The sequence below is a fragment of the Crocodylus porosus genome, unplaced genomic scaffold (assembly GCF_001723895.1).
Source record: "Crocodylus porosus isolate Cpor-Errol unplaced genomic scaffold, CroPor_comp1, whole genome shotgun sequence".
NCBI lineage: Eukaryota > Metazoa > Chordata > Crocodylia > Crocodylidae > Crocodylus > Crocodylus porosus.
Genome location: NW_017728906.1, coordinates 85,678,213 through 85,692,156, shown reverse-complemented (window position 1 = coordinate 85,692,156; position 13,944 = coordinate 85,678,213). Strand labels below are relative to the sequence as shown.

At 40.2% G+C, this 13,944-nt stretch overlaps 1 protein-coding gene across 1 annotated transcript in view; it reads left to right on the top strand.

The window, feature by feature from the left end:
- LONRF2 (LON peptidase N-terminal domain and ring finger 2) overlaps positions 1-8,062 on the top strand; it is a 64,263-nt gene extending 56,201 nt beyond the window's left edge. Inside the window, exons 11-13 of the mRNA XM_019528475.1 lie at positions 3,537-3,699; positions 5,908-6,057; positions 7,168-8,062. Of these exons, the coding sequence (XP_019384020.1) occupies positions 3,537-3,699; positions 5,908-6,057; positions 7,168-7,326 (472 nt within the window). The 3' untranslated portion in view covers positions 7,327-8,062. The remainder of the gene's footprint in view (positions 1-3,536; positions 3,700-5,907; positions 6,058-7,167) is intronic.
- The last annotated feature ends 5,882 nt before the right edge of the window (positions 8,063-13,944 follow it).

Sequence of the window (13,944 nt, the reverse complement as noted above, 5' to 3'; positions counted from 1 at the left end):
GAGAGGGTCCAGAGGAGGGCCACCCGCATGATCTGGGGACAACAGGGCAGACCGTACAGTGAGAGACTGCAGGACCTGAACCTGTTCAGTCTTCACAAGAGAAGGCTGAGGAGGGGGCCTGGTGACCGTCTATAAACTCGCTAGGGGGGAACAGAAGGGTTTGGGAGAGACCTTGTTTCCCTTACCGCCCGCTGGCATAACAAGGAATAATGGCCACAGGTTGTTGGAGAGTAGGTTTAGTTTAGACATCCATAAGAACTACTTCACAGTCAGGGTGACCAGGATCTGGAGCCAACTTCCAAGGGAAGTGGTGCTGGCTTCTGCCCTGGGGGTCTTTAAGAAGAGGCTTGACGCCTACCTGGCTGGAGTCATTTGAGCCCAGTTTTTTCTCTTGCCCAGGCAGGGGGTTGGACTTGAAGAACTACAAGGTCCCTTCCAACCCTACTTCTATGATACTTCATACGTATATCATTTAGCAATATTTTTATCTTACAACATAACACAAAGCAGACCATGCCCTGTGCTGGTAGGGCATGGCTGTTAGTTCAAAAATGTTCACTGATAATGTGCTATGTCCTTTAAGTTATTAAAACTGCCATTCATCCTAAGAAGGAGAACCATCATTGTTGCACATGCAGTGAACAAGTAAAGTATACTGTCTTTTCTCAAGTCTTGCATTCTTTATCTGAGTACCATACTGTTTTGCCTGAAGGATTTATGTAATATACACTCTGAAAGACTTGTTTTCCTTGTCTTCTGCCTCTGTTGTGCCATTTGTTTTCTTAAGTCTAAGCCTTGGAGCCTGGGGTTTTGAATTCTGATCTTTCAGTTTTGTGCTTGCATGTGTCAGTTGTTGTTCTAATGGCAGTTGGTCCCATCACATGGTGGGGAGACAGGAGAGCAAGATGGCATAATTAACTTTTTAAGAAGTATATGACACAAAATAATAGACCAGTTAACTTAATGTTGCTACCTGAAAAGGTAATAGAACTAATGTATTTCCATGTTTTCTGTCTGCTTATAAACAACAATAGAAACCTAGGGTTAGGAGGGATGTCAGGAACTCAACTAGTCCAACCCCCTGCTCAAAGCAGGACCATCCCCACCTAGGTCATTCCAGCCAGGGCTTTGTCACCTTAAAAACCTCTAAGGATTGAAAGTCCACCACCTCTCTAGGTAGCCCATTCCAGTGCTTCAGCACCCTCCTAGTGAGAGAGTTTTTCCTAATATCCAACGTAAACGTCCCTTGCTGCAACTTGAGACCATTGCTCCTTGTTCTGTCATCTGTCACCACTGAGAACAGTCTAGCTCCATCCTCTTTGGAGCCCCCCTTCAGGTAGTTAAAAACTGCTATCAAATCCCCTCGCAGTCTTTTCTTCTGCAGACTAAATGAACCCAGTTCCCTCTGCCTCTGCTCAGAAGTCATGTGCCCCAACCACCCTAACCATTTTCATTGCTCTCCACTGGACTGTCTCCAACTTGCCTATATCCTTTTTGTAGTGGGGGACCCAAAACCAGACACGGCACTCCAGATGTGCCCCCAGCAGTGCAGAATAGAGCAGAATAATTACTTCCCTTGATCTTCTGGCAATGCTCCTACCAATGCAGCCCAGTATACCGTTACCCTTCTTGGCAACAAGGGCACACTGCTGACTTATTCAGTTTATTGTCCATTGTAACCCCCAGGTCCTCTTCTGCAGAGCTGCTGTTTAGCCAGTTAGTACCCAGCCTTTAGTAGTGATCACTGTGGTCTTGTTAAGATACATTCATGTCAAAGAACTTGGAGTAGTTTCATAGAGTAACTGCCTATTAGATTAAGGGAAAAGCAAAAAGCAGGTCATGTGATGCATCTACATTTTAAAGCTTTGGATGGTGTCACACATGGTCTTTTCAAACAAATTAGATAAATAAGGTTTAGATAATTGTACCATAAGGTGGATGCAGAGTTAGTTGGTAGTAGCTGAATGTAGTTTTTCAGTGAACTGCTAGTAAACTGGAAGGACAGTTAAGCAGGGTTCTGTCCTGAGCTGCTTTGTAGTCTGTGTTTTGATTAATGACTAATGATACACTACTGAGTAAACTTATAAAACCTGAAGATGATAGCAAGTTGGGAGGGGTCACAGGTATTTGGAGGACAAGATTAGAGTTTGAAATTATTTTGATAAATTATTGGGATTGTCCAGAATCAGCCAGATGAAGCTCAATAAAAACATGCTCAAGGTACTAAACTCAAAGCAGAAATCCAGTTTACAGATACCAAATGGAGAATAACCTAGATAGGTATTAATACATTAGAAAAGAATTATCAAGAGGGGTAGGGAGGAAGGCACGGGTCATAATGAACTATAAACAGTTTTAAAAAATAGATACTATTGGAAAAAGAACACATTGTTGTGGGTTGTATTAACAAGAGTGTTAGATGCAAGACACCAGAAAGTAACTATTCGTCTCTGCTCAGTCCAGATGAGGCCTCAGTTGGGGTTTTATGTCCATACTACAAACAGTCTAGGTGAGTTGGTCTGCAGAAAAGTGGCAAGATTAAGAAATTTGGAAAAATGTGCCCAATGAAGGAAGACTATAGAAATCGGGTTTTCTTTTTCTTGGTAGGCTGAGGAGGTGTAAGTCTTTTAATATGTGCAACGTTGTTTATAAAAAGGACTACGTTCAGTTGTTCTTCATGTCAGCTGGTACAGAACAAAAGTAATCTGCGCAATTTGTAGCTGATAAGATTTGAGCTGTATGTTAAGAAAAAAACTTTCTACCTGTAGGGATAGCTAAATGCTGGACAGGTTACTTAGGGAAGCCTGGTGTCTTATCCTGCCTCAGACGAAAGTGGATGGACTAGATCAGGGATTAGCAACCTTTTCCTGGTGTAGGCCGCCCCTTTCAACCAACCCTGCCCCACCCCTGCTGTGGGCTGTAAATCTCCATCTTCCAGAGTGAACCTCTGCTGCTGGTCCCCATGTCCTCTGCAGGAAGGGTAAGAAGAAACATAGTAGAGCAGCAGGCTCTGCACCAGACCTTTGGGGACTGGATTGGAGCCCTGTGGGCTAAATCCAACCTGTGGGCCGTTTCATGTGCTGACACAGAACTAGATGATCTTATGAGGTCTTTTTCAGACCCACATTTATACAATTTCTACATATGTTTCTTAACCTACTGAAGGATTTGTGGCATTTTTCTCTTCCTGAGCAACTTAAAAAAAAAAAAAAAAAAAAAAGCTAAGATAGTTGCACAAACCTGTTTAACTTGCCACCAGCAATTAAAACTTGGCACAAAGCCTGTTCCCTTTATTTAAAGCCCTGCTGTTCTCTCCCTCCTCCTGCCCTCTCCCCCAAATACTGCTAACTTGAAAAAGTTGTTCCCCTAGATCAAGAAGAATGTATGAGCAAAAGCAAAATTGTAACTCTGTTGCATTTTAAACACAGTGGTGTAAAATTAAATTAATAATGGTGAATCAGACCCAGTTTTTGTCTTAATTTGTTTAAAACCCCTTTTGTTATGACTTCCACTCTTGTGCCCTTTTGTCATTTCAGGTTTGCAGATTATGGCTGCATGTTAGAGATCAGGGATGTAAAATTTTTTCCTGATGGGCGTTCAGTTGTTGATACTGTTGGTGTTCGTCGGTTTAGGGTCTTGAGCCATGGCCAGCGAGATGGGTATAACACTGCAAACATTGAATATCTTGAAGATAAAAAGGTGATCTGTTGTACAAAATTATTCGCACTTATATTTCACTGAGTTCACTTAAATGTTCTTTCCTTGTTGTGTTTCAAAGTAGTAAGTTTTTTGTTTTTTTGTTTTTATTCTGCTCAAATGTGGCAATAAACACTTGTTTCTTTATTTTGCCCATGTGTCCCTTACACCTCTCTGCCAGTCTTACTTCTGTCATAAATCTAACAGGACTGTCTTAAGCCTCTGATACATGGAAGGTCATAACTTATCCTGACAATGTGTGGATCAGGTCAAAGTAGTACTTTAAAAATAACACTGGACCCTTGTATGACTACGTATATCTATTTTTATAAGCATGAAACCAGTCTTTCCTTGGGTACACTATGTGTTTTTAACTCTTACAGAAGTCAGTAACCTTTATTGGTCTATGGGAAAACTGGTTAAAAGTAGTAATAACTTCTCCTATGTATGGTTGTGCGTGCTTAGTAGCTAAGAAGACTTCTTTAAGTACAGAAAATGTAAAAAAAAATACCAATTAAACTCTCTAAATATAGGATGAACTCATTCCCTGAGGTATGTATAATGATATTTACAGCCAAAACATGAATATTTGGGTCATCTTGAATGAGTGCTAGTAAAATCTTCTTCTTAGGGAGCTCACTAGGGCTCAGGCAGGTTGATGGCTCAAAAAGTCTATGCAGGTGATATAGTTCTCAAGCAGATTTTCACAGTTTATTGTAATCCTATTAATTTGTTGGATACCTCTTTTAATTGTGTGATGCAGCTGCCAGCAAACACGAAAAAGAAAGATGGGGATAAAAGTATGTTCAGGGTTAGTTCACAATATATCCAGAGTTACTACTAGATGGCGTTGAATCTCCACTGAGGATATCGGAGCATTGTTTGTGTATGTTGGCAGAAACCATGTTGTATATCTAGTATACAGACTAAATAGGGTAAAATGCTAACCCTGTAGATTGAATAAGTATTTTCTCTTGGATTTGGGTTACCCTTTTTCTCTTCCATATCTGTACATTGGAGACAATATTTATGTGGTTGTAATACTTTTTCACACACCCCCATGCCAAATGCCGGTGTTACTGCTGTTCCTGATTCTTAGACTACAGACAGATGTCACCAGTTTAAACTGATCAGCTGTGCCAAGCTTTTCTGGCACAGTTTATCTGCTGCATTGCATGAACAGACATTGCCTGCTGTCCTGCAAGATCAGGCCCATGGTACTCTGGGGGGACCTGTCCTGTGGGATAAACTTGGTGTGGCAGCTCTGTAAATGGGGGATTCCCAGGTTCCCCTGCTTGCAGAGTCCACAGATGCACCTCAAAGTGGGAACCTCAGAGTTTCCCTTTTTGGAGACTTGCTCCAAGTCAGATTTTCTAAGAACACCTCTGCAAGCAGGACGTGGTGTTTTCCCCATTTGCAGAATCTGACTTGGCATGCCTCTACAAGTGGGAAAGCCCAAGCAAGTGTTATTCAGTTGTGGTGTTTGTAGAGCCTGCTGTGCTGTTGCATGATATCATGATGCTCCAATGTTCTGCTCTGCATTAGGATCTGAGCCCATATAGGGATAGAATAAGTTGGTTGATGTGATATTCCTGTATAAGCAGATTCTTCCTTCTGTGTCAACACAGAGGAACTGGCATTAGTGATTCAGTACTTTCTCTGAGGGTTGTAGCTGTGGAGCAACATAAATTTATAGGAGGGACAAAAACACGAGTTCAGGATGCATTAGATTTAAGCACTAGTATGCTACCTGCAGGCATTCGTGCAGTAGTAACTCTTGTTAAGTAGCATTGAGCTTAACTCTGCTACCTGGCAGGTATTTATGGGCATTTATGCACATACCTTCCTGTCCTGTGATGCGCTGGTGACCCACTGCTTCGGAGCAGACTTGATTAATTGAGTCTGCTCCACACACGAGCTGATGCGCATTGTGCTGTGCTGTGTGCAGTTGTATAAGGGGTGAAATGCACGTCAGTGCGCAGAAAATGGCAGCGGTACGGTTTTGAACTAAAGCACCTCTGAGGTGTGTTGGTTCGAAAGCATGTTGCCACTATTTTCTTCGTGCTGACACGCATTTTGCTGCTTATACAACTGCATGCGTCACAGCACCAGGCACTTTTCAAATCACCTAGTGCTGCAGTGCTTCCATATATAAAAGCCCTATATTGTCAGGTAAACCTAACTGTTTGCTTTCTCCTTTGTGTTGGTTAGGTGGAAGGACCAGAATATGAAGAACTTGTCTGTCTCCATAATTCAGTTTATGATCAAGCTGTTGCCTGGTTTACTTCTCTTAAGGATGACATGAAGGCGCAAATTCTCAGTCATTTTGGGTCAATGCCAGGGAAAGAACCAGAGCCACAGGTATATTTCCTACTTTTGCACTACCATGGTAGATCTAAGGATCTCCAATAGACCACCCTCTGAAGGAAGTTCTGTTTTACTTTCAGACACGTTAACCTTCTTCAGATTACCTGAACCTGTCTCCCTAACATAAAACTCAGAAAAACATTGCCATCTCTACTCCAAATAGCTTGGTCTCTGAAGAGATTGCTCTGACTTGGTTAGACAAGGGGGAAGCATGCTTACAATCTGTAGAGATCAAGAAACAGCCCCCACAGAGCAGGGTATTGCCATACATTCTTGCATACCACATGTACCTTGTTTTTTGGAAAGGCAGAATGAAGAAAAAGATGCTGCCAGAATTATGGCTCTACATAGCAGGAACTAGAGCCTAATCTTTAACTCGCTTACCTTCCCTTTCCTGCTCGGATAAAAACCTACAGTTTTAACCATTCCACCATGAAATTGTCAGCAGTTCTTTGCTGCTCAGCTAAAAGCCAAAACTAGCTACAGCTGTAATTTGAAAAGAGCCAAAAAAGCCTGCCTGGTTGTGAAGTGAGAGGAGAGAGAACAGGCCTAAAAGACAGCAAAATTGCCAATGAAAGGATAGTTTGATTAGTGGAATATCAAGACCACTAAAAAGGAGAGATGGTGTTAATGCTGGTACGTGAAGAGTGATCGGCAGGAATCGGGCAGATTATAATGATCCAGTAAGACAATTGACTCCCTCAGTGCTGCCTGAATAGAAATAGGCACTGTTGCTGTCAGGCACTTGGTTTTAAACTTTGGATCAAAGCGGGGTACTACTGCACATCCCCTGGATTTGCCCCTTCTGGACTCCAGACCTGCCTCCAACCAGCTACTGGAGGGAAGAAAAGAAAAAGCAGCAGCCATTTTATAGCATCTCCATGCTTATATTCTGAGCAGGCAATCAGCTTCACCACTTAAGATACATACCCCCATTTCTGGAAGATTATTTTTTGGGAGAAAAGTAGATTGTAATATGTAAGTAAATATAGTAACTGTAGCTTGAATGCCTTGTGATGAGCCTACTACTAGAAAAGGGTAGGTAGCTGTACTATACTACTACTATCTTCTAATAAGGAAACACATTCTTGTTTTTGTTTTCAGAGTAATCCCAGTGGTCCAGCCTGGCATTGGTGGCTCTTGGCAGTGCTGCCATTAGAAAACAAGGCTCAGCTAGCTATACTTGCCATGACTACACTTAAAGAACGTCTTATTGCCATCAGACGTGTATTAATATTTGTAACTCACAAAAGATCCAGATGACATGGCCTTATGTATGAACGGGCACCGACAATATGTTGGAAGACGATTTAAAAAAAAAAAAGCATCGTGCAGAAATGAACAAACCTGCATCTGACATCCATTAATAACAGGTTCACTAATCAGGGTATTTCCCAAACTTTGCACTCTGTCCAGTTAAGAAGCACATTGTGCCTGTTCTGATGAAATCTGAGCCTCTATGAAGTTGTAATACAATTGCAGTGTAGCTGGTAGTATGGCTAACTGCTTTGAAGTGGTGGAACAGCTGATGTTTTTAGACTGTGAGAGATGAAGTTCAAAGTACCAGAGCACCACATGCTATGGCCTGCTTGCCAGTGTTCCACGTGCAGTTTGGACTTGTGCTTACCAGGAAAAAGAACTCTGGACAATGAATATAAGCTAAGGACAGACTTAGTAGAATTTTCTTTAGAGGTATTCAACAGAAGGGAAACAAAAATTTCCTGTGGAAGAATGCACGAAGAACATGGCTGACAGTAGACTGACTGTGCACTCATATTATACTTGTTCAAGAAATATTGGTATATGAAACAGTAACTTTGATAGTCAAGGCTATAGAGAATATTTGTCTGAAAGAAGAATAGGTACTGAATAGTATTGTATTTGATAGCCTTAAGTAATCCCTTGTGTTGTGATTCGCATGTTGCAATAGAATGAGTATATCAAAATGTCTGAAGAAGTGTGCTTTGATTTTCGTAAAAAAAAAAAAAAAAAATCAAAGTAATCCTGGTTGGTCTTGTCACTAAATGCAAACTTCCTAAGACATGATGCTAGTAAAGGCTGCTGTGACATAGCAATTTCACTCCAAATATTGGGAAAACATACTGTAGTGCTTAGCTGATGTGTGTTCTGCAACTTAAACCTGGCTAGGATAAACACTGGGGAAGATTCCATTTTCTTCTACATCTGCAAAAGATGTGCCAACCTAGTGTGTGTTACATTGGAACAAAACTTGTAAGAAGTCTTTAAACCAAAAGTTAGTATTATGGTTTATCTACCAATTGCTGTATGTGGTTAGAATCTTGGTCCATGGCAACAACATGAAAGGAGGCACAAACCGAACTCTAAAAAGCAAGTCTCAATGCAAACTTAATTCAGGTGTTATCTTTGTTTGTCTTTATTTTGTTTGTTTTATTACATTTTTGTTACTATCTTACATTGGTAGCTATTAGACACATTGCTGGTTTGTCAAACTTTATTTTAAATAACCAACAGTGTTACTGAGTCAATTGGTGTATCTTCCTACAAGTAGAATTGTTTTTACTAATAGAGAAAAGCTGGCCTCAGTCTCAGTGTGCTGTGAACATAGACTCATTTTAAGACATGTTCATGTGCAAAAGTCTGGCAAGATGTAAACTGTTGTTTACCTACATGTTTAAAGTGCCTAACTTTTTTCTTTTAGTTTGCTTGTTTTATGTCAGTGAAGATGTATAAAACATTTTGCACAGGAGTTGTACAAGAAAACTGTATAAAGCAAATGCAGTAACTAAATGACACTTACTGCTTTCTCGGGTATTATAATTACAACCTGTGTGGTCTGGGAAACAAAACTAGTTATTTTTTTTCCTTTTAGCAAACAGTACCACAAATGGTTTCTGTAACGTACCCTGAATGTACTGTAATTGCCTGTACCTTGAACACACGCCTTTTCTAGCTAAATGATTTGTAACAATATTATTGAATTGTGAAGTGCAACCAATGATGTAGTAGTCTCTACAATAGCCTTTCTGCAAGTTCTGCTACCATTACTGGAGTACTAATAGTAAAAGCTGTATGAGTTTCCTCCAGAGTCCTGAGAGTGTGGGAAAACATCAGGGCTATAAAGAAATAGCTGTAGAAAGCTTTTTTGAATGGGGGGGGAAATGCCACAAATCAGTAACTCCAACTTTACGTAGCTGTTTCCAATTAACCCATTTTTTATTTTAGCGTACCAATACTTTTGATAGTTAACATTCAGAGTTTGGTAAGCTAGTTTTCAGTCAAAAAAAAAAAAAAATGGACCATTTTAACCCTTTTCTATTATTTCCCACTCTTGCCATTGTTAACCATGCTTCATCTTACTTGTTTCATTAGCATTCCTCTCACCTTTCCCCCTTTAGGTCTTGTATACTTAAGCATTTAATGTTTTTGGCTGCAAAGGGACATCGGTAGTATTATACAATCCTAGTCCTGCATAGTTAAATATGCATTTAACTTTACACACAGGATTAAATCTTTTTTTTTAAAAACAAAGGTGCTATTTTGTGTCTCCTTGGCCTTAATTACTTAAGGCCATGTGAATTTCTTTGTTATTTGCAAGAACTGTTTTAAATATCTACTATTGAGGTACTTCCTAGAGCAACTGTACAATACAAAAGGGTGTTTGTCCTTTATTGCTGTTCTATGATGTGTAAAGATACAAAATTAACAACAACAAAAAATACCTTTTATGTTAGGAATGACATGGCTGTCTCCAGATGCCTCTGATTAGTGACATGAGATCACCAAAATCAAAGATGAGCAATAGAGGAATTTTTAGTCAAAGTTTTAAAACTTTTTATACATCTTGGTGCCAACATTTTGAATAAATACTACAGCTTGTGAAATAACTTCTGGGTTAAAATACCATACTGAGCAACCCAAACTTGGTGTTTTTCCAAAACTTTAAATGCTGCATCACAGTCAATCTAAAAAGAAAGCACCATTCTTGGTATGTGCAGAGTCTCCAAGGTTAACGTACCTGTTCCATTGCTACGAAGTCTAGCTCCTGTAGAGTCAGGAGGAAAATAGTACCTATGTGAAAGAACTGGTTATCTTGTCTTTTGACTAGTGGCAAACATTGTATTGCAGCTGTCTTACATTTTATGTAGTCCTTTCACCGTGGTACAGTGTAGAAGCTCTGAGCTAAATGGCAGGAAAAGAAAGGAGTTCTCTGTTCTCTTAATCCACTAGATTTCTCTCATTTGTTTCCCAACGCTGCAGGCCAGAGGAAGGGAAGTCTCTTGTTTGCAGAATGTTGGGCCACTTTATGCATCATAAAGAAGCAAAAATGCACAAACCCGTTTTCCCCTTTTGCAGGTCAACCTGTAAGACTCTTCAAGCTATGAAAAAACTTGAACTTTTTGTCTTTCAAAAACCACATAACTTGTTTGCCATTGAGGGCTTTTTATCTACTGTATTTGAACATGTTGATTTTTGTATTCATCAAGGTTACTTTGTACTTTTAATGTGTTTGATAATCCGTTCAGTTTTTTACTGCTCCTTTTTGCATACTTCAGTCCATGTTTAAACTGGTAAATATAAAGCTGTTCTCTCTTCAGAAAGGTGCATAATTCTATTCTCAATACCTTTTACACTAGTGCAACTGGTATTTTGGTAGCGCCTTAATTTTGCAGTCGTAAAATGATTGTATTAAATTTCATCTGGCGCTTGTGACCAGATTTAAACAAGTATGTTTGACATGGAAAACTTGAAATCATTTTTTACTGTTTTAAAGCTCATTATGAAACGGGGTGTGTACATATGTATAAATATAAATTATTAATCTCTGCATTTTTGTATCAAATAAATACAGGACAAATGTTCTAACCACATTTGGCACTTCTCATTGCATAAGTAGAGCCAAACTTAAAAATGTTAATGTTCGTTTCATGTATATTTGCAATATTCATGGGAAATGTATTTAATTTATGTGAATTTGGAATAAACAGATCAAATTTACAATGTTTTATTTTTTAAGTAAAAAACCAGCCTATCTGAAATGGGGAGTTAATGTTGAAGTTTCAGCATGGGTGGATGCTTTTGGTTTGGGTTTTAACTCTATGTACAATTGGGATCAGTTTCTAATAGTGTTTGTTATGTTTACAGTTAAGAAATCACAGGAGTTGTCCACCCCTAAAATATTTTTAAAATATAGTTTGCTATATTTATATTTTGGTTCAGCAAATTCTACATTACAAAGCAAGAACTCTCTAAAAGAGTCCTGGTGATTTTGCAGATGAGCAGTTAGAGGGACGTTTTTTATACATTCTTGTGCTGCTTCAGAGCCCATAGTATGTCTAAAGGGAGGTTAAATCAGAAATTTTCCAAAAGGTGTTTTTATCTCTTGTTCCATTCTTTTTGTCTCAGGTTATGTGAAATCTCCCTAATGTTTTGAGTATCTCAGTTCTTTTTCCAGTTGCATCTTGCTAGCAAAGAAGGATGCAACATAGTGCTCTCCTTAGTTACCTTGCACAAGGTATTGTACATGAAGACACTCCACAGCATGTTATACTATAGTATCTCTGGATCTTGTTGTCCCAGCCACCAGTGAAGGGTTTGGGATTGATTGAGAATGTGGTCAGGGGGTAGAAAGGTAGGAGAGGTTTATTGATTTAGTATACTATGCATAGTTGTGTTTTTGTTAAGACAGATAATGAGACAATAACAATTCGCGTCGGCAACTTATCGGCAGTTCTCTCTGCCTGATGTATTCCAAGTTTCTCTTTCCACAAACTTCAGCGAAGTCAGGTGTCCCCCATCAGCACGGTCTGAGAAGTACTGGGAAGGACCCTGGTATTCAGTCCTTGGGCTCCTCGATCCACGGGCCCACTGATCCAGGTCAGCAGCTAATTAGTCCCTTTCACAGAGTTGTATCTTCCTTCTGAATGATTTCTGGATGTTCCAGCCCATTTATAATTTCTGAGCTGTGCTGATAAGTTACAGCCACTTAGATTCTTTTTACTTCAGCTGTCCTTAGAGTGATCAATAGCAGTACAAGCCTTGCATTCCTTTGATAAGGTTACTTTTAACTATGCCACAGGGCCTTACTACTTCAAGGCTTTGCTAAATTTGCTAGGCCTTACTTTATATAAGGCCTTACTAGATCTTAAACTTTAATTAGGCTCTTAGCAACAACATGTAGCTTAATATTTGAACAAGTGACACACAAACACTTGGTCTAATCTTCATAGAGCCCTCAGCAAGCACCTTTATCATGTGGACATAATTTTCAGCTGTCACACTCCACACCTTGCTTGCTGAAGCACTATGATAGCTACAGTTGAGATGCTAAAGCTACATTAGGGAATGGGGAGGGATCTTTAAATTTAGCTTGCATAGTACGAACAGATTTATGACAACAAGGATTACAGCACCATTTAGCTGTTGCCACTAGGGCAATGCAGAATACTATGATGCTTAAGATGGTTAGCCACATAGTTGAGGTGACATCTGGTGACACGCAAATAGTGCAGATCACATCATACCATTTGCATGGCTCAGGCATGTTGACAGCCAAACTGATGATTCTCCTTGCTCGAGAGGGTGGGTGAGTCAACTGAGTGCCTTGAGCCTTTGCCTCAAGGCTTTGCAGCTTATGTTTTACTTCATTCCAGTTTTCCAACCGTGGCATGTCTACATCTGATACCCATGAAGTGGATATCGTAAAGTTGAGAGGTATAGTCTCAGAGGAAATTTCTGGCCGTTTTAGGGCAATAGTATGGTTACTTAATTGCCGCAGAGCACTGGCTCCACTCTGAGCTCCTAAGCAACACGAATTGCACAAAGTCCAGGTTGTACCATTTTCATACAACAAACTACCTGCCCTATTGTTACATATGACACATTAGTTAACTTGTATATGTAGGTCATGTTAGGTGGGCTGACGGGCCAGCCTCTCCATAGGGTCTCTAATCCAATCAAGGTGTTACCGATTTGAACTAGGGGGATTGTGCCACATACTGAGGGCCATCAGGGGTTACTATTTCCCATATGGGGTGATGCAGATTCGAAAGGCATCTTCCTTCTAGCCCTGTGCTTAGCAAATAAGCAGTGGTCCAGTGTCCATCTTTTACTCCCTGCACTAGGAATGAACACTTTCCTTTATCACAGCCTTCCCAAGTAGTAATCTAGGTACTTTGATAGGGGTGTCTTTCTTTAAATATTAAAGGCATTCCATGATGCTCTAAGACAGGGGCTGATTCTCCATTTTTAACACTGTTTATTACCTGGGAAAAATGCATGTTTAATGATAACTGAATCAAACTCCAAGTTTGATTTTTGTCTGCTTTAAAAACAGTGTCCATCATGGCCTGGGCAAGATGGGCCATCTCTAATCCTACATCAGTTAGCAATTTGTCAGTGTGCTCTAAAGTTTTTCCTTTGAGCATGCCTCCCCTAGTGAGCATCCCTTACTGCCTGTCAGATTGGCTACTCCTTCAGTGTTTTTCTGGAATTTATCTAAGTTCCAGACTTCATAACTGAGTTAAGTCTGTCCCAAAGATAACCTGGAGCATCTCTTCGACTGTGGGACCTAACTGTATTTGTGGAATGGAAAATGATTGGCCATTCCCACTTAAGTAACCTTTCAGCTACGTGGGCTCCTGCCAAACAGTTTGGAAAAGTAGCTCGGACATACCATTGTTCTGGTCTGAACAATACCCAGGCAGTGAACAATGAAGCGTTTAGGAGGGTTGGGATTTTAACCTGTGACCTCCACCAGGGTGTGGAGTTATACACGGAGGGTGTCGGGGCCTTCCGTGAGGGAACAGCCAGAGATAATAAATACCCCATTCTCTCACAGATCACATTTATCCTTCCCTCCTTGGGAGCCTGTAACTATGCTTCACTTCCCAGAAAGTTCCC